Consider the following 26768-nt stretch of genomic DNA (forward strand, 5'->3'; position numbering starts at 1 on the left):
ACACATGACCCTTATCGGCCTCACTGCCCTGTGCCTCCGTCTGATATATTTATCCTTCAGATACCTCGTCACTAAAGTTCTCATGTTCTATGAATAGTACTTACCTCACAAAAAACTCCAAATTATATATTTTGTGTGAAATATTGCACATATTAGACATGCTTAAATTGAAAATAGGGAGAGATTTGTAAATAGAACAAATCCATAATCTATGATTTTCACATTTATCACAAAACAAGAACTTTTAAAATACATTACATAACCCAATCACCATAATAATGATAATTATAAAATCTTGCAAGGCAAATCCGCACGTTCTCCATCTTGTTTCTTTTTCTTTTTCTTCTTCTTCTTCTCCTCTCTCTCTCTCTCTCTCTCTCTCTCTCTCTCTCTCTCTAAAAACACTACTACATGATAGAAATCTATTCTAAAGAATTGGAATGAATAATTGAAGCAAGGAAGGATGATACGAATGCAACCAAATAATATATATATCTAAACCATGAAAAGATAAGATAGAAAACTAGGAGAATAATGTGACTCATCTTGCTTTCGCCAATGACATCCTAAAGGAATATGTGACTCATTTATTTCCACCAATGATACCACAACACCACTTGTTACTAGCATGCAGGGTAGCATGACAATGATGATTTGATTAAGACCAATTCCAAGTCTCTACATGTGGAAAACAAGAATGGTTCCATCTTTCACCTAAAGGAATAATCTTATTGTTTGGGCCTAATTTGGCACGCCCAGTCCAAAATCAAAAAGCCCACAAAACAGAAAAAGAATAGGCCTTGATTCCAGAAAAGCAGCCCAAACCAAACAAAAGGGGCCCATGTCTTCTACAAAATGGCAGAGGTGTAAAAAACACAAAATAGGTCAATAAAATTGCCAATTAATGGCAATTCATCACCAAAACGGATCGATAAATTTCTAAAGAAAAATTGGATTGGGCCCAGCTTCTAAATTCTCACCATTTATCTCAAAAAACCTATAGTACAAGTCAGCAGATCTTTTTGGAAGGTCTATTCTCAGAACCCACGTGACTACTTGACTTTGAAAAGTCAACAATTTCAACTATCACAGGATAGTTGATTGGGAATTAATGAAAGCTGGTCATTAGCAGAAAGATTTCTCTGGAACTCTGCGGTTAAAAGATCAGAATCCTTTTGGATATAATTCTGCATCAGAGCAGGTGATCTTTCCAAAAGATACGCAAACTACAATATCAAAGGATAAGTGGGAAGCAAAGGAGTTGTTCAAACAAGAAAAGCAAACTGACCATCACGTCAAATTGTGTTCTTTCTCCTTACCAATCACAAACAGAGAACAAAAAAGAGCTGATTTTTCTTTCAGAAAAGCAATGAAAATACCTCCAAGAAAACTGACTATTGATGGTTCTTTTCTGCCAGAATAGATAACTTACCTTTTTCTTTGCATTTTAAAATAAAAGATCTTGTTTTTGGAAAATCTGCCATCCATTATTAAAAGATTAGAAGCCTCACTCCAGCATTTTCTATAAATATGAGAGGAACAGATCAAAAGACATCCAAAAATCAATCAAAAACAAAAACTCAGAATGATCACTTGATCTCAAAAAGCCTTCAAACAAACTGAAGCAACCAAAAGCTCGTTGAACCACAAGAAAGAAGCCAGCTACAAGTCAAAACTTCCAGTTTCATTTCAGACTTAGAGAAATAAGTCATTCAGAACGGGATTTCTTTCGTTACAAATTTGGTTCAGCAAAAGCCAAATCAAACAGAGTTTGAGATTTTACAAATATGAAAACTTCAACAAATTTATGAAGAGCCCTGATCAAGCAGAACAGGTACTACAGTGTAGTTCCAGCTCAGTAATCCTCAAGTCCAGCCACTTGTCCCTTTCAGACTGAAGAGACCGCAATTCTACCTGTTCAAAAAGCCTTCCAGGGCTTGAAATAGATTAAAGCTCTGCCAGACTCGAACGTTGGTATCGTTTTATAGCAGAAGCTTAGCAGTTGAAGTTGTTGACAGTCCAATCCAGCACAGGTATACCCAGTCTAGCCCGGATAAGAAGTTTCTACCCAAGCAGAATTGGAAGTCCAGCCTTTTTTTTGTCTTTCTAGAGTTGGTTTTTTCCTTTTGAGTCTTGTAAAAGGCATTTATGCCTAAAAATAGTTCGTTTTCTTATTATTTATTCTAGCCAGAACTACCAGTTTTATACTGTGAAAAATTGTGAAGTCCTCACTAGTCTGAATGAAGAAAAGAACTTACTTGAGAGATATTCCTCACCCAAATTCAAAATCGCTTATTTAGAAATTGGTAACTCGAGGCGCAAGTTATTTATTTTTAAGAAGTCTGCTAGAATTTTTTCATTGCTAGCAGTGGCACGCCCGCACACTAAAGAAAGTTGACTTGTTGACCAGTCAATGGTTTTTAAGGAAATGGGGAACTTTGCCCTACCATCACAGGAATAAACATAAAACAGGTGAACAATTTGGCATGCCCGGGGGGACTTCTCAGTATACATATTCCTAGGAAAATCTTCTAAAGTATATGAATATTGAAAGTTCTAGCCAGAATCCACGCTGTGTTATGGAAAGAGATCAAGCAGCTCTCCGAGAAGGACTGGTGTTAGAAGAAAGTGATGCTAGGCAATCAACCCATGGCAGTACCAGGAGTAGACGTTCCAAGTCTGGCTCTAGAAAGTTGAACCAGATATAGGAAGCTGTGTTCCGACAGGAGGCCACAGCACAAAGGAGCCAGGATACTCTAAATAACATGACAGCCATGATGCAATGGAAAGTCAACAGGCAGTTCAGAAAGGACCGAGAGGCTGCTATTGCCAGAATTCCAAACCCAGATGTTGTGGTCCAACAGCTAGACCTCCCTTATGGACCTCCACCAGGACTGGCATGGCCATACCAAGAGAAACCTTTTATCGCGCAGATAGTTGGAATACCAGGACATGGAGAAATCCAAGCTGGACAGAGGGGAGGAGTCCTTCCCATCCAAGAACATGAGGCTCCAGTTCGTCCAGAAGGCCCTACACCAGTTCAGGCCCCCCCAGAATCAGCCAGAACCTCCACATATTCCACAACATGTGGCCCCACGTGATTAGCCCTTGGCACTTCTGCTTAAGCAACCAGCTGTGTTGCCCTACAGACCCAGAAGGATGGACCCCAATCCATTCCCTCTACTAGCAAAAGGTAGAAGAGGCAAAGGGGGAATTAACCTTTTTGCCAACAATGATAGGAACAGACCGGGGGCAAACTGGAGGAACCATCCCGACTTCGAAGAAGAGGAAGAACACATGGAGGAAGTTCTGCCCAGGCAATTCAGAATGAAGCACAGGATTAAGAACAACCAGAAAGAATAGGGGCGAAATTCGCATTGTGTCAATGCCTTGATATTATGCGTCGTAAGACTTTCTCCAACCCAAAGGGTGGAATCTCAAATTTTGAGTTATGAGCCCAAAATCCATCTCCAACCCATGTATTTTGAGGGGTGGAATTTTGGCCAAGGCAGAATCTTGGCTGTCAACCACTCTATTGCTTCTGCGTGACAAGTAGCAGTCACTGGTGAAGGAGCTGTTGGAATCCAACGGCTTCATTTGAAAGTTGAGGTTTGGTTTTTTATTTATTTATTTTTAGTTTTATAAAATGCCCATGCTATATTAGCTTAACATCCATGATTATTTTTAGGCAATCTCAACTAGAAACTTTCACATCCAATGGTTGAAATTTAAATCCAACGGTCAAATACTTTTTATAATTAATCTAAATCATATACAACCCCAAAACTTATCCCAAATTCTATAAATACCCATTCATTTTTTAAATAATCCACCTAAATCATTTATTTTTAAGTGAAATTATACTATGTTTTGGAATTTGAATTTTTAAGGTTAAAATGTTCAAAAAATTAAATCATGAATATTGAAATAAAAATAATGTCAAGAAAAGTTAATGACAAAAAAAATAAATAAATAGGAATTAACCATTCTTAAACAATTTGATAAAGTTGCGGACCGAAATTATAAGTGTAAGGTTGGAGGTAAAAACAGTTTGAGTCTTGAAAATACATGAATAGTTGTATTTTGGGGAATAGAAATTGAGTTTAGTCTCAACGTGGTTGGAGAAAATACAAATTGACGAAAGTTGAGCACTTGAATGTAATTAATAACAAACGTAAACTACATAGGTAAAAGTAACAAAATTGAAACCAAAAGTGACAATTAAAATAAACAAAAAGTACAATTTGTGATTTTTGACTAGTGACAATGAAATAGACATTTTCCGTACATTTCAAACATCCAGCTTATCTTTTGATCATTTGACAAATATATGCACCAACTCACGAAATTTGGTAAGGAAATTTGTCATCCCCATGTACATGTACATGGCACATATCATATTTACTTGGTTAGGATTTAACTTTATGAAACTCCCTCTCCACTCTTTTGAAGGGAAAGTGACTTTACCAACTAAGGATTATATTTTTTTTGTTTTGTTTTTCTTACAAATTACATGAACAAAATCACACACTACACACTCTTAAATATAGATTCAATCAATACCAGCATTACAAAGTTGGTTCATGTAATTTGAGAATTTTTTTTGTATGCATTTTGTTAGAAGATTGTATGTGATATATATATATATATATATATAAAGAAAATATAAATTAGAAACAGATGGATCTGAAATTATATATATATATATATATATATATATCTGGAAGGGATCATTGCATACAGAAATAAAATAAAGTAAAATTGGCTAATGATGTCAGTGTGTGCCCTAATGAGCTCCAAAATACAATCAATGAGGTCAAACCTGAATTTAGAAGCAAAAGAAGCCAAGCCAGCTGAAGAAGAACCAAACAGGAAACAAGATTGAAGAGCCCAGAGAGGATCCAAACCCAGAACTTCCATTTCATCAGATTCCAAAAGGAAGCCCTCTAATTTTATTTCCCGCCAAAAATGTAAACGAAATCCCCCAAAATACTGTCGCAAGGTTCAAAATCATCGCTCGCACTTGCAGTGTTCTTCTTCTTCTTCTTCTTCAGAAATGGGGATGGAATCCAGCTCCACCCACTTCACGATTATGAGAAGGTAAATTGAAACTAACCGTTGTTTTCCTATTAATTCGCAATTAAATTTACGGCTTACCCAATCAAACTTTGTGAATTGGGTAGTTTTGATTGTTTGTTTGGTTTTTTCTTCTTCTTCTTTTTCTCCTTCATCCCATGCTGCTATGTTTGGTTGCTGAGAAATAGGGGGAAAATTGTGATAAATTTATGATTTATTGATCTGATAATTTATGTATTTGTTTCATTATTTTCCTAACCACTGTTCACATTCTTGAACTGCTGTGTTGCTGACCATGTTAATAGATTAGTTTCTGTACAAGTGTGCTTTCCATGATCAGTAAATGCTGTTTCAAATTGTTAATCAAATGGTGGCAAAAGTTGAAGTGTCTTTTTGTTGTCATTTTTTTTTGGTTTGAACACAGCTCAGATACTGATTCTAAGATTGAAGACAGTGGGAACAACTTAGTATTAAAAGCATACCCGATGCTTCCCATGAAAACTGTTAACGCAGAGGATGAAGGAGAGTCTAGAGTACTTGAACCATATGTGGGGTTAGAGTTTGATTCAGCAGATGTCGCACGTGACTTTTACAGTCTCTATGCAACCCGGATGGGATTTAGAGTTCGAACTGGTCAGTTGTATCGGTCGAGAACTGATGGTTCAGTTTCTTCTCGGAGATTTGTGTGCTCCAAGGAGGGATTTCAGATTAGTTCACGAACAGGTTGCCCTGCATTGATAAGGGTGCAAAGACGCGATTCAGGGAAGTGGGTTGTAGACCTTTTCCTGAAGGACCACAATCATGGTCTTGGATCCACAGAGGAAAACCATTCTCCGATTTTGCAGAAGAAGACTCTAACACGTAAAAACTCCGTTGTTGAATTGTCCCATAGGCCAAAAATCAAATCTATTGAGGAAATTGAGGATGGACGACCTTGCCCATCTGGAATTATTAGTGCCAAACGCTTAAAATGGGATGGAGATGAAATGCAGCCAGAAGTTGAACCGTCTGCAGGTCTAGAGTTCAATTCAGCCAATGAAGCATACCAATTTTATCATGTATATGCAGAAAATACAGGATTTAGAATCAGGATTGGTCAATTATTTCGTTCAAAGCTTGATGGGTCAATTACATCCCGGCGATTTGTGTGCTCAAAGGAAGGTTTTCAGCACCCATCAAGAGTTGGTTGTGGGGCATTTATGAGGATTAAGAGACAAGACTCTGGAAGGTGGGTAGTGGACCGTCTTGATAAAAATCATAACCATGAGCTTGAGTCCCAACTGGAAGTTCAAAAGACAAATTTATTTTCTTCAAAAAAGTTCATAGAGGAGGAGATTGGTGGGCTAGAAAATGAAGATATTGTTGACATAAACAACGGTAACAATGTCAAAAGACGTAGAGAAAATCACATTGGAAGCGATTGGTACCGTGTGCTGTTTGACTATTTTCAGACCAAACAGGCTGAAGATACAGGATTCTTTTATGCAGTAGAGGTTGATAATGGTAGTTGCATGAGTATTTTCTGGGCTGATGGGAGGTCTAGATTTTCATGCTGTCAGTTTGGTGATGTCATTATTTTGGATACCTCATATCGGAAAGGCATTTATCTGGTCCCATTTGCCACTTTCATTGGAATCAACCACCATAAGCAACCAGTGCTTCTTGGCTGTGCTCTAATTGCTGATGAATCTGAGAAATCTTTTACTTGGTTGTTTCAAACATGGCTTAGGGCAATGTCAGGACGTTGTCCTCTGTCAATAATAGCTGACCAAGACGATGTGATCCAGCAAGCCATCATGCAAGTTTTTCCAGGAACCCATCATCGTTTCTCATTGTGGCAGTTTAAGGCAAAAGAAAGTGAGCATCTACGTTTGATGAATACTTCCTTTAAATATGAGTATGAAAAATGCATTTATGAGTGTCAAACAGCCGATGAATTTGATGCCGCATGGAATGCACTCCTCTGCAGGTATGGGTTGAAGGATAATGGTTGGCTGAAAGCTATGTACGCAAAGCGCAAAAGTTGGGTCCCGCTATACTTAAGAGCTACATTCTTTGCAGGCATCCCCTTCAATGAAAGTATAGAATCATTCTTTGGTACACGCTTCAATGCCCAAACACAACTTAAGGAGTTTGTTTCACAATATGAAAGAGGTCTAGAGCGACGTCGTGAAGAAGAAAGAAAAGAAGATTTTAACTCTTTTAACTTGCAAGCCTTCTTGCAGACAAAAGAACCATTAGAAGAGCAATGTAGAAGGCTTTATACACTGAACATATTCAGGATATTTCAGAAAGAACTTCTACAATCCTATAGTTATCTAGGATTTAAGATTTATGAAGAAGGGGCCACCATCAGGTATTTGGTCCGCAAATGTGGGAATGACAATGAGAAATGTGTAGTAACTGTTGGTCCATCCAATCCCAAAGTGATTTGCAGCTGTCGAATGTTTGAATTTGAAGGTGTGCTGTGTCGGCATGTGTTGAGAGTTTTCCAAATCTTGGACCTGAAAGAAGTTCCACCATGCTATATATTACAGCGTTGGACTAAAAATGCAGAATATGGCATTCCTTGCGATTCTGAATCTGGTGGAAACCCTCAAGAACTTAAGGCCTTGATGGTATGGAGTTTAAGAGAAGCAGCCTGTCAATACATAGAGGCTGGGGCAACATCTCTTGAAAAGCACAGACTTGCCTACGAAATTATGCGAGAGGGTGGAAGAAAACTTTGTTGGCAGAGGTAAGTGTGTGGGAAACAGTAGTCAGTCATCTCTGATTCTCTATGGATAAACTTTTGAAGTTTTGGAGTTACGTAAGTAGCTAGTCCCTTTTTACAGTGATCCTAGGTTATGTAATCGAAAGATCGATGACTTGCCTTGGATAATCTGCTGTTGATATCAGAGTAATGTAAATATTGTGTTGTGAAGATTACCCTTCATCAGATGATTGAGCTTGAAATCAATATCAAAAGTTTATGAGCTAATAATGAAAGCATGAGGCTGCATTTGGTTTTATCACAAGAACTTAATTAGATGGAAATCAGACCAAATACATTTTGGCTGAGTTCTTTTTTTTTAACTTTTTTTTTTTTTTAATTTTTAATAATTATTTTTTTTAGAGGACATGTCCTGAGAGAGGCAATAATATACTAAACTCACACACACACCACTTCAACCCAAAAAAAAAAAAAACCTCACACACATACCACGGATGTTAGGACTCGAACTCAGAACCTTGCCTGAGGGAGTAAATACTAGTGGGTCCTTAGCTTGAAAGAGGAGAAATTCTTCATGTGCTGATTCGTTGTTCGAATTTGTTATCAGGTAAGAGAGCTAAATCTCACAAACCCTCCCACAACTCATGCAAGCCCTAGGATTTGATCACAAGAGCGAACAGCTAGAACCAGAGACAATGGGTGTTCCACTGTATAAGATTGTGTTTTGTACAGTTTTTTAAAGACGTATACTGCAATTCAAACATTTATAAAACATGTATTTCTGTAATATAGTTTCAAAGTGCCAAAATTTGAGTGCAACATTGATGTAACGTACAATTTGTTCTTTTTCATTTATCTCCTTTCAAATTTTTTTTTGAGAGAACCTGGACATCTCCTCCTTTCAAATTTGATAGGAAATTGCAAGTTGTAACCTTTTTTGATACACCAAGATAATCAATCTAATCTAAAGGGAGGGGAGACTAATAGGGTGGATTCACTGTCTTGAATCCTGATCAATTAGCCTAACCCATGTCGTACTCTTAAGTGTTGCAAAAAAATTTATTCAAGAAAAAAGTTAATAAGATGAGATCATTGAGAGCATTTAAAGAAGTCGTTCTCCATCTCCACGTATGAGAGAGACTAGTCTAGAAGTAATTAACTTTGATACTCTCAACCTCAAAATCAAATCTACAAGATTATCATCATAATTAATATCCACTAAAATCCTTTAAATAATTATTTTGAAATCAAATAACTTTCCTGGAGTTATTAAGCTTCAAATCTCCACCTAATGGCCTAAACTTATAGGTGACAAGCCAAATTGAAAGTGGGTCAAAGCAAGTTCTAATTTGGATGAACGAAAATGACCCATAATTTGATGGAATAATTGACATAACTAACGCAGTTTTGGAGCATATAATACTCAGATTGTGCTTTCTTTTTTTCCTTTTATTCTTTTGCGCAGAATGATAATAAACTTGATATCATTGTAAGGAGGACCATGATCTAAAGAAAAATCATAAATATCTCTTAAATCATGTAAAACCGAGAGGGGCATGCATTGGGGGGGAGATGGATCTGATCATCTTTTCATATGTCAACTTGGCAACGTTTATGTTGGTAAGCTAATCCAAAGTTTTTAACTCTGACTATGTACCACTTCTAAAAAAATGATTCTAGTTACTGAACGGTATAAAATCTTTCCCTGATTATAGTTCTTTCTTCAACCATCCAACACACTGCTAGTCCGACGTTTGTTTCCGTTTAGCTGGGATAGCCTGAACGCATGAGGTCAAGAGTACAGCTAAGAAACATATCTGGTTGGTCTTTCCAGTGAAATACTGCACAATAATGCCTGCATTCTTGATGAGCAAATTCCACACTTCTCTGTAGGAACCGCTGACGAAATATGCTCCGTACATTGCAAAAATCTACAGCCTAATCATACAGTTCCACCAAAATTAACAGCTGGTTCGAACATGTATATGTATATATATGGTACCATATCATCAACAATCTTTTTCCCCTGTCAAACAATTTGATGTGGTCAGAGACTCATTCAAACTTATCACCTACAAATAAGGGGATAAAGAAAAGGAGGATTACCAAGGACGACTTGCACTGCATATCATACTAGAAAGTAGTCAGACAAAACGGAAGCACCTATTACAGTAACCAGGCTTAACAAGGAAACGATATCTGATGTTCCAATGGATGGATCTGACAACAAGTAAATCTTATGAGCGTTGCTGTCCCCTCTAAAACCTCTGACAATCATTGCCTGTAAAAGCCATAACATTGGTAAAACATTAAAAACTGGAATAACTTTTTTCCTTTACGTGACTAATTGGTATGATGCACTTATAAAAGCCACTAGTGCCATAAATATAAGCACTGAACTACTTTTTCCTTAAAAGAATTGCGCAATAACTATGCAAGTAGCATCCATATTGAAGTTAATCCATTGCGTTTTGATAGGGAGGGGGAGGGTTGTGGAATGCCAATGCATTTTAAACAACAGATGTCGCATGCAACAGCAGACCAATTGGGCAGAGAGATAAGCATTTGCAAGTTAAACTGAAGCACAAACCTGCGAAATCTGCTCTGCATGGCTAAAGATATTTGTGAAGATCCGACGAAAGTAGGCAAAGAAAACTGCAAAATAAGATCCAAATCATAAAAAGAAATAGGTTTTTAAGGAGAAAGTTTATCCAAAAAAAAATTGATGAGACGGTGTTCATATAGATACATCAACCAAAGCTGATACTATACTAAAGCTTTAGAGTCTGAAGTAGCTATCCATATATGACAGACTGACTATAAGTAAATAACACTGATGTTCTCAACCCACTATGAGATTTATTTTTATAGCTAAAGAAGAACACAATTATTAAAAACAACAATACAAAAATTCATATAAGAACGCACGCTTACCATCCAGTGTTTCCATCATTGTCAACTGTTCCCAGTTTATCCTACGAGATACAATCCCCAATGCAACATTACGTACCTACCAAATATTTCAAAGCGGTAGATGTCAGTACGAGTAGATTTAAGAACTAAATCATCATTAATCCTCTGTCAAGAAAATCATCTTTAAAATTTTGAAATAATTGAACACAAATCTTATTGACCAATCCTCGTACCTCATCAAACACGAGATTGATGAACCTCAATGAAAGCATGAGGGTCAGAATTATTTCAGCCACTGGCACACCAAGACGTGTCAAAGGGAGCATAAACCACCGCAAGGCAAATGCAAGTTCTTCAGGGGTTGTGGTTGTCAGGCAAAGGCTCGCACTTTGAAAAACCTTATGACAAAAACACGAACACTAGATCTCAGAATAAAAAAAAGCTTTTTTGTATTCAAATCACCTACATGTAGTCTGGTAAGCATATTTTCTTATGATCAATTGTATGCTTAGAAGAAATGTAAGCATGCCACTACTCTTTTGAGTTACACCACTCCATTCTAAAAATAAAAAATAAAATGGTTGTGCCTCCTTATGCCACACAAGCTTATAATGTGATTATATCAATGGGCATCCAAACATATCGTTATTAAATGAAAGGCAAATAGTGTACCAAGCAGAGATAGAAGCAACTCACAGTAAAGGTTAAGCAAGCAGCTGTGCTTGCTACAGACAACCCCTTCCTTGTAAAATGTAATGGCCCTAGCTTCATAATTAAATATGAGTAACCTCCCAGAGATGCAGGAAGATTTGATAATCCAATCATTGCAGGAGGTGGGGTTCTTAACTGAACAAGGGGTGGCACACCATCTGAACCCAGCCCCAACGTAATGAATAAAATTCCAGAAATCAAAGACACTCTTCCCAGTTGGTCCTGTAATCAAGAAAATATCACATTGATTATATATGCAGAGGAAAGGAAGAAAGAGAAAAATATTTGATGAATCACTAAGACCTCGTTAATTAAATACTAAAGACCTTAATATTGATGGAATTAAAACCAGCTCCTGACTCATAGGATGGTACTTAGTTACTTACCATCCATGTATGTCTTGGAAGAATCCATATTGACAAAACGGCCAAGTATACTACTAATCCAAAACGCAGTATTATATGTGACCTTGCTGGTAAAACAACTAGAGCCAAAAGCCAAACCTGCAGGATCAAGACGACAAAGTTAAAAAGAAAAGAGGTAATAAAACAGAATTTACATACTTACATGTGCACTTTCCCATAATCTGCTCATCATGCAAAATTTACCAACACTGAGATGTCAATACACATTTAAGAAAAGACAAACCCTCCAGGATGCAGAATGATATCATTACAAGTAGATTTTTTAAGCCCATTTTGACAAAGTAAACAGCCTCGACTTTTATATATTGTACTTTAAAATTTTGGTTTGCCTGAAAAGTTGCCATTTTATATAACGTTTCTACTTTTACTCATTTGCTACTTCATAGTTTAAATAGAAATGTCATCTACAACGTTTGAGAGTCACCACATTTAGTAAAAAATTTGCAACTCAATCATAGTAACTGCCTAGTTGGAGATCCGAGGTGTATGTATATGCATGGAGTTTAACTCCTGTCATTAATGTTTTAAGGACACTACCATAGCAATTTCTTGCGCTATACAAAGTGGTTCTCCCTAAACTTCCCCAAGAAAACTTGGATGTTAAAGAAACCATTATGTTGCCTAACCCTCTCTTTAGTAGAGAAAAAGGAACAACAAGAAAAGAACAACTTTCTTCATTTTAAAACAATTAAAATCCAAAAGCCCTACAGCTGCACCCAATTAGCCCGTCTTAGATCCCAGAAAATGTAAACTTTCATATTTTTCTGTACATACTCAGCTTAAAATTGAAAAGAAGAAAAGACCAATCTATTCCAAAACATATACAGATCAAACACAGTAGAAACTCATTAAAATGTTGATCTTTACATGTCTTCAACATCTAAACCATACACCATTTCATCCCTTTTCAGCTAAAATTACCAAACTATTAAGCCGCCAAAAACACGAAAACTAAATTGCACTAAGCCCACCACATATTATCAAAAACCAACAAACACCCATCCAAATCAAGCATACCAATTTGATTCTGGGGTCCACAGAATGGAGAAACGTGCTGGGTTCCGACACGTACTGGCAAATGGGGCTAGCGGTGGCACCTGAAATCAGCCGAAGAAATTTCTCGGCTCCGAAAGCTTTGGTTGGCAACACGTTCACCCACCACGGGGTTTGACTACTATCGCTTGCTGAGGCTCTAATTTGGTGGCTTAATCTTGGCTTTACTTGTATAAGGGTTTTGTTCAGTGAACGCAGGTGAGTGAATTTTGGGGCAATTTGGGTTTTGGGATTAGGGTTTAGTGGGAGACAGGGGAATGTGACCGTTGTGATGGGACGGTACGCGAAGTTCATGGGTGAGGCTGAGAGTGGAAGAAGAGGGAAATGGTTTGGATGTTTTCTGTACAGTTGGTGTGCGGTTCGTTAATTTCCAAAGTGGCGGGAATGTAACGATATGTTTCAGCTTCGGGCTGTTCTCTACTAATGGACCGCTTTCCGTTTTATCTATTTTTCTATAGCTAAGCTGAATTTAAATCTTGTTGGTCTACTTCATTGGAAAATGGCTTTAATTTATAGATTAGTACTCTCAGTTTGAATTATCATCGTATTTTAATAGTATGTGTGAAAATTCCGCTCTTTATTTTTAATAAAATAAAAACTAAATTCAATGAGTCCGTGCCTGACAAAAAAATACATTTAAACTGACAGAAAAAAAATAATAATCAGTTTTATTCATATTAAAGTAGGAATCCTCTCTTTTTTTTTTCTTTTTTGTTGTTGAAAGGAATCCTCTCTTTTGGTTCTTTATCTTCATATGAAATTTACAATTTTCAGCCCAAACTTTATTTCAAGTACTAATGTGTAATTTCCTCTTAATTCAAATCATGAGCTTGCGGGACGACATAGGACTTGATTTCGTGTCCTTTCTTAGAGAGTTTTCATCTATTGACTGCAACCCGGACATGACAGTGCCCAAGCTCAAGGAAGCGTTTCCAGTGGGCCACGCTTGACAGGGCAAGCTATGGGACCCGCACAACCAGGCCAGCCCGCAGACCAAACCAGCATGACCTCTAGCCTAAGTTTGCTGACGTCAGCAACAACAAAAAAAATTTAAAAATCTAAAAAAATACTAAAATTTTCAAAATTCTTTTTAATAAATACTTAGTCATATTCTTCACTTCCCACACTAAAACTCTATACAAATTCCTCTCCTCATATCTAATGTGAATAGTGGTTGCCATGACTATGGGTGGAAACACCACAACACTATTCACATGAATAGTAACACCCCTTGTTTTGCCCTTGCTCTTTGTCATGGCAAATGAGTGGAAGTGCTCTTAGAGAACACAAATAGCTAAGATGTCTCCAAGAAAAGGCTAAATCCTCATTTGGCCCTTTCACACCCAAACTCATCTCTAGTAAATGGGCTATACGTGCTATGTCACTAGCCAAATCCAATCAGTAGGCCAAAAGGGCTAAAAATTGGGTCAAATGAGGCACACTTCTTGGGTGTGCTATATCTTATTTTATTATTTCTTAGGTGGGCCAGTTGTTGTTTTAAAATTAAAGTATTGTTGTTATTTTTAAATTAATGTTTTAGTTTCTTGGGTGGGTTGTTGTTGTTTTTAAATTAATCCTATCGTATCCGAAAATATTTTTATCTTCTAAAATAAATTTAAATAGGGTCTAAAATAGTACTTTAATTAAATTATCCAATATATTTAAAGAACATACTAAAAACTAATAAAATATTATGATTTAGCCCTACACTATTGGAGACGGTAAAAATATAGCCCAATATTACTCCTTAAAAAATTATAAATGGTGGGCTAAATTTTATGGGTGGACTATGTTTAGCCCTCCACGGCTAGAGATGACCTTATAGTTTAATGTTGTAGGAGACTATGTTTCCTATTCATGTTGTATAAGGTTTTGGTTGTAAACGCACAAATTATTCAATAAAATTCAAAGTTCTTCCAGAATATTTACTAAAAGGAGAACCTCACAACCTCTTCAATTTCTTCTTCATTCTCGTCTATATTAGTTGATTACATGATATAACACTCCATGTCACAATTATTATGACAAACTATTAGTTTAAACACCAACTTCTAAGCCAAAGAACAATTTTTTTTTTTTTGAAAATGTGAAAAAATTGTAAGTAAATTTGACAATGGATTACGTGAAAATTAACTCAACTCAAATACAACGACCCATTAAGTAACAGGTATCACAACACGACACGATTCATTTTAAGCAAATTAAGTGTGTAGTAGGCTTAGGAAGATTGTATGTTGAATTCAAGTGGTAGATTAGAAAAAGGGAAGAAAGTGTCACACATCTTAAAAATCTCGCACAAAACAAACAATGAGAAAAAAAAATAAAAATGTAGAAATAGAAACAGCACTCAGAATACAAACTGTGTTGTAATGGATACAACAATAATACATCAACATATGAAGTGTAGAAGATGAACATGGCTGGGATTAAAATCTTCCAGTGCTGCCCCTTTCTCGAACAATAACATCTTCAACCCCAGCATGGATGGCACAAGTAGAAAACAACTGCGTTGCACTCACTATTATTGTTATGGTCTCCAAAGTACGCTGTGTATACACAACATCATGATTAGACATGTAAAACATAATAATGTGTCTTACGACCTGTGTACGTATACAATGCTCCTCTCACAACCCATTAATAATGTTCAAACTTGTCCAACCAAGTTCGATAAAGAAAAGAAAAAGGAAATTATACAATAAGAGCATACCAAGTTCGAATCGGTCCAACCAAGTTGAATTTCTTTACAAGCCAATCTGAAACAGAAACAGTGGAGAACAAGTTTATGTATATGAACATGGGGTTCCATTTAAAGAAAAATGGAGATCCAGAAAGTAAAGTAGTAGGGAAAAAAGAGAGGCAGAGACCCCATTGCAAGAAGAGTGAGGGAGAAAGTTCCAAGAGAAGAGGCAGCAGCTGTGTGCAAGTTGGGCCTGTCCCATTGGACAACGTTGTGAAGTCCAGTAAGAGAGGTGGCAAAGCCAACAACACCAGCAAGGAGGGAGAAAATCACAAAGAAACCAGTTGCCATGTTCCCAAATGGGAAGTAGATTGGAAATATTCGCGCTGGAATTGTTAAAACAGAAGCTGCATGTGTGCAAAGTAATAATGATCATAAGTATAGTCGCATTATTTTTTTTATACAAGTGATAGTCCAAACTACTCTAAACAGGGAGGGGGATTCAAACTTTGGTGCAAATGAGCAGATTTACTGTCCTAAACCTTGGCCAACTAGCCTAATCCACGTATGCATAAGTTTAGTTGCATTATATAATTGTTGTTACCAAAAAAATTTAAGTTGTAATTAATTACCTGTATCACGAGACCTTTGGATGCCATGGTTGACAGCCCAAGAAGCAATCACAATCACAATAAAATACAGAACAAGGTTAACGATCAAGAGAATGGATGCTGCTGATTTTGGCCCTCCAGAAGTCATGAGGCCTTTGAAGTTTGAAGTTTGGAGATAGCAAGAAGAAAATTGAATGCTGCTACACTTGTTGTAGAGGGGCAGGTGCAGGACAGGAGAGAACTATATAAAAATGAGTGCCTTTAATTCAAAGAAACGGCTTATATTCTTTTCCATCATTATTGGGATTGCCTCATGGAAGGGGCAAAGAATCCTTTGTTGGTTTTTATTTATTTATTTAGAGAAGTTTATAATAAATCAGATAAATGGCTTCTTTGCTTATTATCAGTTCTGCACGGCAGCTCTTTTGTGGAATAAAGTTTTGCCTGCCAAGCACACAAAAAATTATGAAGAATAAAGTTTTCCTTTTTCTATGTTTTCATGCTTTTTTGGCTGGCGGGAGTATTATATACATTATTCTTGCCTCAATCTTCATGCATTCAGTTTCAGGTTTCAGTTATTTTAGAGGCCTAGCTAGAGGGGTGCTCTCACTGTACAAAACAATCAACAGAGGAAAGGAATTTTCTTTAGCTTCCAATACCTTGTCTTATAGCTGATCCTAAAAGTATATATTATCAGAAAACAAAAAATTGCAACCGGTAGGCAACGCAAGCAAGCGTCATGTCAACACCAGCCGGTCCGATTCATTATGATCGGATAGTCCAGGTTTTGATTTGTCATACAAAAACAAGATCAAATTGTGCAGGATGTGAACATTCAATGAAACACCCCATGTAATGTAGTGGACAGTTAAATTAAGAGAGTTCATATGCTAAGTGAAACATCCAATCACCTGTCAAATGATTTAATTAAGACTCTCTGATCTACACGATTTCTTCAATGCAATGAAAACATTCTACAAAGTTGAACATGCCATGAACAATCACTCACATGGGACCTTTATTTACAAAGGATCTTTCTCAAAAGCATTTAAAAGGTGAGGGAAAATGCTTCACACACTTGGTTGCTTTGTCCCAATTGACTGCGTTTTGAGCCCCAGTGGATTATCTTCAACGAATTGGTTTCAGACATTCAATGCAAGCTTTTGAGCGGCAAGAGCTTCAGCCTCAAGTGTTGGCTCCCACAATAATGTAGTTTCTGCCAGCAGTGAGGTCACAACGTAAGGGTCCATGTTTGAAGCTGGGCGCCGATCCTCCAGATAACCTAACACGAGCAAAACAAAATCAAAAGATTCAGTGATGCAGACTGTTAATAGAATGATATATTAGAAAGCAAATGCTCATAACAATATAGCTTGAAATACTAGAAACAGGTTTCCATGAAATATCAAAGTTCCTCACTGGACACATCACAACATTTTCAAGGATACTTTCGTTTTTAACATCTAACTGCTGATAGTCTTTTTATGAGTCGTGCATATTTTCGCATACATGGGCTTAGCTAAGTTGGCTAGAGCGGATGTGCTTTCCAATCTGCACCCGAGTTCGAATCCCCCTCCCCGTAGTTTAGATTAGATTAAAGTAGAATATCGCTTGTATCAAAAAAATAAAAAGAGTCATGCATATTTTCAATATGTTTGGTCTAAGTATTATGTACTTAAGCATAATATATGCTGTGGCCTTGGTAAAAAAGTTGGAAACTGTTTTCCTCCCCTTTGGAAAATCACAAGTATAACAGCCAACAGGCCATCTTGGAAGCATAAAAAGAAAGGAGCGAAATTTAACATTTCATCAGTCTTGGAAAAAGGCTAAGATAATAATGCTGAAAGTGGTAGTGGTACCTTTTCCTTGCTTCTCAGTTTCACGACCAACACGGATCGAGCAACCACGATTAGCCACTCCCTACAAGTTCAAGTTAATGAGAATTTGATAACAAATTATAATGGCAAAACAATTCTTGCTCTTTAAATAAAAATTCAATACAAACAGCTAGCAATTTTTTAGGGCATACCCAAGAAAATGTGTTAATGCTGGCTGTTTCATGCTTTCCTGTCAACCGTCTCTCATTTCCTTCTCCATAGGCACTAATATGATCTGTGTGGCGAAGCGACAGATTCAAAATTGCCTTCTTAATAACTTCAAAGCCACCTTCTTCCCTCATGCTCTTTGTACTGTGAAAGCAATGATTATTCAATATTTTCCTAACAGTTGTAGCATACTACCCAACTATATACATATATGTCCCATTTCATCAAAATATTATATTGTCCAAATAAATACCTGTAATTGGTGTGGCATCCTGCACCATTCCAGTCACCCTGTCATGCAAAATAGACAGGTTCATTCATCAACACATATACACTGAAAATTTTGGTATATGGTAAAAACTACATTACCTCTATTGGTTTTGGATCAAGAGTGAGAACAACACCAGCTTCTTCAGTGATTCTCTGTCAGGGTAGGGGAAAAACAATATTTTAGTAAATCATAGGAGCACCAACACACCAACACCAGTTGAATGATATCATTCAGTTACAAAACTGCCACCGAGTTTAGGGATGAGTACGAAGAAATTCCAGTGGGAATTACAAGATGTGCACTGCTGGTACCAAACAAATCTGGTTGACATAATTGGGAGCCATTGTTTTCCTTCGTCATTGAAGTGAATTTTATAGTCTTTACATGTCCAAGAATAGATTGGGATAAGTTACCTCAAGAATGTATCTTGAAGCCCATATATGATCTCCAGCTTCGATTCCCACACTAGGTCCAACTTGATACTCCCACTGCATGATAAAACCAATAATTGTTAATGACGGATGAAGCAAGGTAACTACAATACTTGAATCCAGAACCAAAAGCAGGACAAGATAGAGGAGGGGGAGAGGAAAACCTGGCCAGGCATAACCTCCCCATTGGTCCCACTGATGTTAATTCCAGCATACAGGCAAGCCTTGTAATGAGCATCTGAAATGTCACGGCCAAATGACTTGTCTGCACCAGCACCACAGTAATAGGGACCCTATAGAAATGCATTATTTCTCAGTACTTACTCATGGTGAATGATTTTATAAGACAATCTATCAATGACTAGTTGCAAACAGAATAACAACCTGAGGACCAGGGTAGCCTCCAACTGGCCAACCTAAAGGCCATTTCACATCGGTTTGAAGTAATGTGTACTCTTGCTCTATCCCATACCTGAGAAGAATAGTCAAGATTAGCAGGATTCTCTGAATCCAAATATGTAAATCGTAGATAATGTAATAGGTACAAAATACAAAAGATATACATAAAGACATACTAATACAAAAGAGATAAATACAAAACTAGTTCAAATCACCGAGCAGACACGCAGGCACACACAATAAAACTAAGACTAAATTATTGAAGGAGAAATTACCATGGAACTTCATCTATAACCTTCTGGTTTGCGAAAATCTCAGCAGCCCTAGCGCGTTTGTTTGTTGGGATAGGCTCGCCTTGTGGTGTGTATGCATCACAAATCACCTTTATGAAGCACATAGGATGACGTCAATTAAGTTTATGTGTTTAGTTTCACCGGACAATATAGTACTAATATTTATATACAAAATTTTCTGATTATATTGCAATATTTTTGTAATTGTCAGAACTTGTATGATGCCTACCAATATATTGTTGCCACCGCGGAAAGGGTCCTTAAAGATTGCTTGAGGGCTGGAAAATAGAAGTTACATCAATTTCATGGTTTAACAATGAAGAGATACAACCATAAGTGTAATTTGTTTCTCAAGATCTTACTATAAGATTACTTCACTGTCTTCACCCGGTGCTTGCCCGGTACTTGATCCATCATAGTTCCACTTGGGAAGCTCAGACGGATGTTCAACAGGCTTTGATATTGTCTGAAATTTTTAAACGAATATATGCATGAGAATAATCAAACGTCAAAGTTAAAATTTAAAAGTCCATGGAAATTTCTCACACCCTTGACTTGCTACGGACATCAACCCCTGAACCTCCAATCCTGTTTCAAAATAGTATTACATCAAAATATGTTCTGGAGGTGAACTGAATGGGAAATTAATGGCAAAAGTCACTTATAAGCCATCACCTGCCACGATATAAAAGATTAAACAAAATGACTGCCTAAATAAGCCAACTTTCAAACCAAAACCTGATAATTTAATCATAATCGCTTTCGGTTGTGGTTAGTTTGCAAGTGCTAACGTGCATTATGAATTTCAGATGTTAACAGAGAAGAAGAGACATACCAAATGTACTCAGCAATAATCCTGTCAGTAAATGGAGTAAGGTCCAAATTCAGTAAACCCTCCAGCCTGTTTATGGTATAACCTTCAGACTTGACGGCAAGCACTCTAAACTTAGCAGAGCTCTTGGTTGGTCCTCTCTTGTTCTGTTTCAACAATAGAGAACTCCACACCTTTGCTGTCATAGGACTAGCAGTGGTTGAGCTCTTTGTAATTCTCATCTGCCATTGTGAAGTGGGTGCCAAAATCTGTGCCATTTGGCCTGCTCCTCACTGAAAAATAGGTTAAGACATCAGCAAGGATTTTAAGTTCTAAGAAAATGCATCAAGGCATCTTAACATCAAGATTTAAATAGCGCAAACTAAGAAAACACTAAAGTTTCATGTGTTTCTGCAACAACAATCAAATGATAAATCTTCATGATATTCAATATTGGCACTTACAATCACTGCATACCTAATCAAACTGCAATTACTATAACCGCAGTTACAGATGGCACATCTCTTTATCTTCTTCTGGGATGCAATGTCCCAGATTTTTAAAGCAAGCAACTGATTGCGTTCAACTTCAAACCCTGCCTCTTATAACAAGGCCAAGTGTTTTCTAGTTATTGTACCATTTAACTATGAAATTCATTGAATCAACCGCCTGATCTCTCCTTTATTTGTTTCTGGGTATGAATACATGACCTATTCTTTCTAAATCCAATTCTATATTAATCACTTTTTAATGCATTGGTTTCTTATCCTTACCACCCAATTGTTTTTAGCATGATTAACATCTTGTGGGAATTTTTTTTTCTCTCTTTTGGTTGAATGAGTCATGGTTTAATCAAATGCATATTTAATATCCATATCAATTTGGGATGTCATATCCACTTGATCCAATGGTATATGGATCAGTTTGTTTTGGACCTTTTGGTTCTAAATGTAACCCAAAAAAGAAGAAGGAAAAGTTGAAGAAGTCAACTTTGATATTGTTTAGGAGAAGTGGGAAGGAATTATTGTAAGAAAAAATAAGGCACAGTTCACATTGTTCTTTTATTTTATTTTGCAGACCTTTGGTTCACGGAATGAATTTGAAGGTAAATCATTTTCCATGTCATTTCCCAAGGATGAGAAATTGAATATTCTTTTCCCACGTTTGGTAATGCTGGGAAAGGAACCGGGAAATAGCACTTTATTTCCTTTCCCATGTTTGTTTTGAGTAGAAATGGAAAACAAAGTTTGTACAAAATTTCAATTATACCCATATTAAATTAAATAAAAAAAGAATGCATTTAATAATATATTATAATTCTAAATTGTTAATGAGGACAAAATGGTCATGAAATATGTGTATTTAATGTTGGTTCATTTCCCCGAACTTTCCCATGAGGAGGGAAAACAAAACCCAAGTTGGGAGGATGACTTCACATTCCCCCTACTTTTTCATGGGCCAAGCAATGATTTTCTATTTCTGGACTTACCAAACATGAGAAAGTAATTGATTTCTCATTCCTAAGTCTCTTTTCTCATGAACCAAACGGGTATATTAAATTTACACGCACTACATGAATACTAAAACTCAAACTTATAACTTTTTCTCAGAAAACAATTGCTCCAAAATAGTACTCTAGGTAGTTTGGAGTTGACATTGCTAATTAATAATTGGAAGGGCACGTAGAGTGCGGTTATATTGTCCAACCATGACTCGTGTCATGTGGACCATGTCTTCTTGAGAAACTAACTTTGGGGCGCACTTGTACTAAATGACGAAAAGGCCCTCAACTCTTTTTCTTTCTCTAAAATGGGAGGCTGGTTCCCTCCAACTCAACAATTTCAGCAAAGAAAGAAACTGGGAAATAGCACTTTATTTCCTTTCCCATGTTTGTTTTGAGTAGGAATGGAAAACAAATTTTGTACAAAATTTCAATTATACCCATATTAAATTAAATAAAAAAAGAATGCATTTAATAATATATTATAATTCTAAATTGTTAATGAGGACAAAATGGTCATGAAATATGTGTATTTAATGTCAGTTCATTTCCCCAAACTTTCCCATGAGGAAGAAAAATAAAACCCAAGTTGAGAGGATGACTTTACTTTCTCCCTATTTTCCCATAGGTCAGGCAACGATTTTCCATTTCTGGACTTACCAAACATGAGAAAGTAATTAATTTTCCATTTTCAAGTCTCTTTTCCCATAAACTAAACAGATATATTAAATTCACACACACTACATAAATACTAAAAATCAAACTTATCACTTTTTCTCGAAAAATAATTGCTACAAAATACACTGCGTAGTTTGGAGTTGACATTCCTAATTAATAATTGGAAGGGCAAGTAGAGCGTGGTTATATTGTCCAACCATGACTCGTGTCATGTGGACCATGTCTTCTTGAGAAACTAACTTTGGGGCGCACTTGTACTAAATGACGAAAAGGCCCTCAACTCTTTTTCTTTCTCTAAAATGGGAGGCTGGTTCCCTCCAACTCAACAATTTCAGCAAAGAAGGAAAATAATCTAATTAGATATTAAGGGAAAAAATACTCAGCTCACCACTTGGTATTTTTAAAAAGAAAGATTCAGGGACGACAGGAGAAAAGAACAAACAAAACAGAGAAAGAAAATATACTATATATCAATCTACCCATCTGTCCAAAGTTTGCACCTCTGTGTCAGATTCAGGCAAGAGGTTGATCAAATCATCAATTACGTCAGGCATTGTTACTTTTGACTGAATGCTTGACTAACCCATCACCCATTAATTAAAAAGTTCACTACTTTCTACTTCCCCATTGTTCCCTCACTACTTTCTACTTCCCCTTTGTTCCCTCATACAAGCAAAAGATACTATGGATGATGAAATTGGCACAAAAGAGAAAAACTTACCTGATTACTGCTGCAAAATGGATGGAAACAGCAAAGCTGAAACTGGGTTCTGCTGGAACTGCTCAGAGCTGAGGGAGAAAGAAAGAGAGAGAGAGAGAGAGAGTAGATGAGGAATTTGGTGTGGGGTTTTTATATAAAATAGTGGGTGATGGGCAAAAGATTTGTTGGCCTTTCCTTAGCAGATAGGGGTGTGGATGTGTGGAGGAAAATAGTTTTTGGCCCCTTAAGAGGCTCCAAAAGAAGCTTGGATTAGCAATATAAGGTATATAAAATTTCTTAGTCTTTCTTTCTTTCTCCCCCAACTTAGTACAAAGAAAGAGAATATATATTTATGATGTGCACACATACATGTAAGGAAATAAACTGTGGTTTTAATGCTTAGTCAAGGTAATATAGAACAAGAAAGTCATGGCTTGAATTTCTTCTCCCTTTTTTTTTTTTTTTGGAAACTTAGATTCCTTTACTCTCACTGTACTAATCTGCTCTCTTCTCACTTCTGTCAAGATTCTGTCAAAACACAAAAAGATATTACTTTAGACTATGATGGTTCGAAGAAAGTGATCTTGGGGTCTTGCTTCAAAAGAAACATTATATAATTGTGTGAAGAAGGTACAACTCGACAATCTTCGATGAAAATAGATGCTAAACTCGTATTTAATTTTTGTATTTTTCATTGCGTGGACCGATAATTGAGTTGTAAGATGCATGTTTAATATATATATAGACATTAATAGTGAGATGTAATTATGTGCAACGAATGCTTTGTGGAGAAAAGGACATTATATTGTACTTTTGGGACCACAAGATATGGTGTCTTGTGTGTAGAGATTTGAGAGGCACATTTCAAATGTCATTTGAATAGCTCATCTACTATTCCCTGGCTCAGATTTTCACATGCTCTCCAGCTAAGCTTTGTGTGCAGAATCTCTTAACTAAGCATCTGCACCTCTCAAAATGCTCTATAATTTTTGTACAGCATGTTTTAAGAGTAGAGAACAGTTCAGAATATGGGGGCTCCTAATAGTTTAACTAAAGTTTTTTTTGCCAATAATTAGGGAGAGGGAGGAGGAGGAGGTGCAAACTCACACACACTTTATAATGCCAAGTCTTGAATTCAGGACTACTTGGTGGAGATAAAGCTCATTATCACTACACTAGTGGGCACCTATAGTTTAACCGAAGTTTTAGCTCAAATGTTGACGCAACACAAGCAAATGGATTTTCAAGCGAAAACCCTAAAGATCAATAATCTGGAATCCACCAGGAAATTAGAGAGAAAATCTCTTTGAATTATTTGATAAAAGTTGAGATCAACTAAGCATGACGGCTGACTAAATACAACGTTCTCACCCATTGGACTGCCCGGGGAGTTATTGAAAACTTAACAAAAAAGAAATGGAAAGTTTGTAACTTAAATATATTCTTTAAATGCACTTTTGGAAGGCCAAACGACCTCAAAAGCCCAAAATTCATCATATGTCATAGCAATTTTCCTTCTTCGCTCCAATTCTTCTTCAATCCGTTCAACCATTTGTCAAATGGTTGTGGATATTGGGCTTTGTTCATGCCATTTTCATTACAATCCTTCATGTGGACTTTCTTCTGTTTTGTATTGTGTTTCTTTTCTTCAATGAAGTATGTCTAACTTTACAGAAAAACTTGTGTGAAACAAGGATAGTACTATCCCCGCGCCAATCATAGATTGTCACGTGAAAAAGTTATCACAGGTGACATTTCCCACAAATGTGATTTCCTAACGCTTCCCCTCCCCCCCAAAAAAAAAAATTGCAAATATAACAAAAGCTAGCATTGCTATGATATGTGAATGTTCAAGGTTATTGCTCAAATTAAAATACATGCTAAAATTGCAAGGGGCTTGTAACTCAAGTGGCAAGAGCATTTACTAATGCATACAAGGTCCTATGTTCGAATTTCTCATTTCCTAATATTACTTATATTAAAAATCAAAATTCCTCATTATAAGAAAAACATTTTGGAAAATCACTATAGTGTCAATGTGATAGGTCTAGGTCTAGGGCCAAATTCTCCCATATTAAGTGTAAATTTCGTATACCATGTTCAATGGCAGGTCTAGTTCCAAATGGGCCACAATGCAGTATGATCACCTTTTTTAAAAAAATAAAGAAAAACCACAAGTCTCATGAATGCAAAGTGTACACCCAACTGCTGTTGTTATCCACCTCTATGGTTGGCTAACTTAAAGCTCATAATAATTAAAAGGATGCAAATTTGGACCCTTGTCTTTGTTGGCTTCTTGCCTTAAATTGTATCCTCTTCTTGGTGGCTGATACATTATTTGGTTAGTCTCCATGACCCAATGGCAGCAGGTCTTTGAAAAGAGGCAAGTGACTTAACCTAACCTCAGTCTCTCAACAACTTATCTGACCTCACGTTTTATATACAAAAGCTTCATCTGCATAATCCAATTAAGGCTTTGACAAACCCAAGGATCTTGAATCCAACAAACTAGGTCAATTGATGGGCTACCAAGAAGACTTATTGTTTATGTACATGACATCACTTCAATGCAGCATGATTACAGACAACACCCATTTCTTAATCTTCCTTTACTATAAGAATTTCATTTCCAAAATTTTTTATTTTCCAGAATAATCAATATGTCAAGCTCAGCTAATGAGTGTCTTATTCACTCTACACTTATTTGTGTGTTCCAATTTATTTATTTATTTAAAATGGGAGAACCCAATACAAAGCACAAATCTTTCTTGTTGTCTGAACAGGGACATGAGAATATTTGTATCCCTAATGAAATTGGCATGCCTTCATTTGCTGTATAGGCTTCCTCTTTTGGGAGAGGTAAAGGAATGAAGTCATTTGATTTCTTGTGAATTTGAACAAATGTCATTTTAGGAATTAGTTTGGTTGGTTGCCCATTGCTTAAGGCAAATGAAATGAATGATCCTTATTGTGTTGCTGACACAACTGCAGGTATAATACTAGTGGAACACCATTTGGTAAGGTGGGTGCTGCTTCACATCATGAGTTTCCATGAAAGGTCCATGGTCATTATCATAACCTGTTTTACTTTATCTATTCAACCTTTGATGCAAATGAGAGGCTGCCCTTGAAGCCCACTAACTTGGATTTTTTTGTTTGTTTTTTGTTTTGTGTGTGTGTGTGTGTGGCCTTTATGCCAATCACAAATACACAAATATGTTCTCCAATACGCTAGGTTTGTATTTGTTTATTTCCTTTCATTGGGATAGAAATTAGAGGTCCAAGCCATACCACCCTAGCACATAAACATTCCTAATTTGTTCAAATATTATCCTATAAGATAAGGTGACATGTTTTGTGCTAAATAAGATATGAAATGGGATGAGATCCAAAATTAGAGTAATATTTCATGTACATTGTGTTTATTAACAACACATTTCTAATTACATTTATAGTA

The 26768-nt window shown here is 36.6% G+C and overlaps 4 protein-coding genes across 5 annotated transcripts; 1 reads left to right on the top strand and 3 right to left on the bottom strand.

Annotated features, from left to right (window-relative positions):
- LOC18793445 (protein FAR1-RELATED SEQUENCE 7) lies at window positions 4731-8087 on the top strand. Of its 2 annotated transcripts, none has more exons than XM_020555624.1 (2): window positions 4731-5100; window positions 5501-8087. In XM_020555624.1, the coding sequence occupies exons 1-2, from the start codon at window positions 5057-5059 to the stop codon at window positions 7815-7817; spliced, it is 2361 nt and encodes a 786-aa protein (XP_020411213.1). In that variant the 5' UTR covers window positions 4731-5056; the 3' UTR covers window positions 7818-8087. The 2 variants fall into 2 exon arrangements, with proteins under 2 accessions (XP_020411213.1, XP_020411214.1); XM_020555625.1 differs by having other exon boundaries at window positions 5506-8087.
- LOC18791634 (protein ABCI12, chloroplastic) lies at window positions 9295-13351 on the bottom strand. The gene is made up of 8 exons (XM_007223062.2): window positions 12856-13351; window positions 11800-11916; window positions 11399-11635; window positions 10936-11100; window positions 10724-10799; window positions 10380-10444; window positions 9896-10070; window positions 9295-9815 (listed from the first exon to the last, which is right to left on the bottom strand). Exons 1-7 carry the CDS (start codon window positions 13183-13185, stop codon window positions 9918-9920), a joined length of 1143 nt encoding a protein of 380 aa, XP_007223124.1. The 5' UTR covers window positions 13186-13351; the 3' UTR covers window positions 9295-9815; window positions 9896-9917.
- LOC18789575 lies at window positions 15119-16425 on the bottom strand. Its single transcript, XM_007224378.2, has 4 exons — window positions 16204-16425; window positions 15759-15978; window positions 15602-15647; window positions 15119-15437 (listed from the first exon to the last, which is right to left on the bottom strand). Exons 1-4 carry the CDS (start codon window positions 16328-16330, stop codon window positions 15318-15320), a joined length of 513 nt encoding a protein of 170 aa, XP_007224440.1. The 5' UTR covers window positions 16331-16425; the 3' UTR covers window positions 15119-15317.
- Window positions 17019-23600, bottom strand: LOC18790849 (glutamine synthetase leaf isozyme, chloroplastic). The gene is made up of 14 exons (XM_007222322.2): window positions 23333-23600; window positions 20457-20725; window positions 20170-20209; window positions 19984-20087; window positions 19851-19899; window positions 19604-19710; window positions 19314-19401; window positions 19094-19222; window positions 18912-18986; window positions 18597-18650; window positions 18481-18518; window positions 18212-18371; window positions 18042-18102; window positions 17019-17464 (listed from the first exon to the last, which is right to left on the bottom strand). Exons 2-14 carry the CDS (start codon window positions 20708-20710, stop codon window positions 17325-17327), a joined length of 1299 nt encoding a protein of 432 aa, XP_007222384.1. The 5' UTR covers window positions 20711-20725; window positions 23333-23600; the 3' UTR covers window positions 17019-17324.

Source organism: Prunus persica, chromosome G1 (genome assembly GCF_000346465.2).
Source record: "Prunus persica cultivar Lovell chromosome G1, Prunus_persica_NCBIv2, whole genome shotgun sequence".
In the NCBI taxonomy this organism is placed as follows: Eukaryota; Viridiplantae; Streptophyta; class Magnoliopsida; order Rosales; family Rosaceae; genus Prunus; species Prunus persica.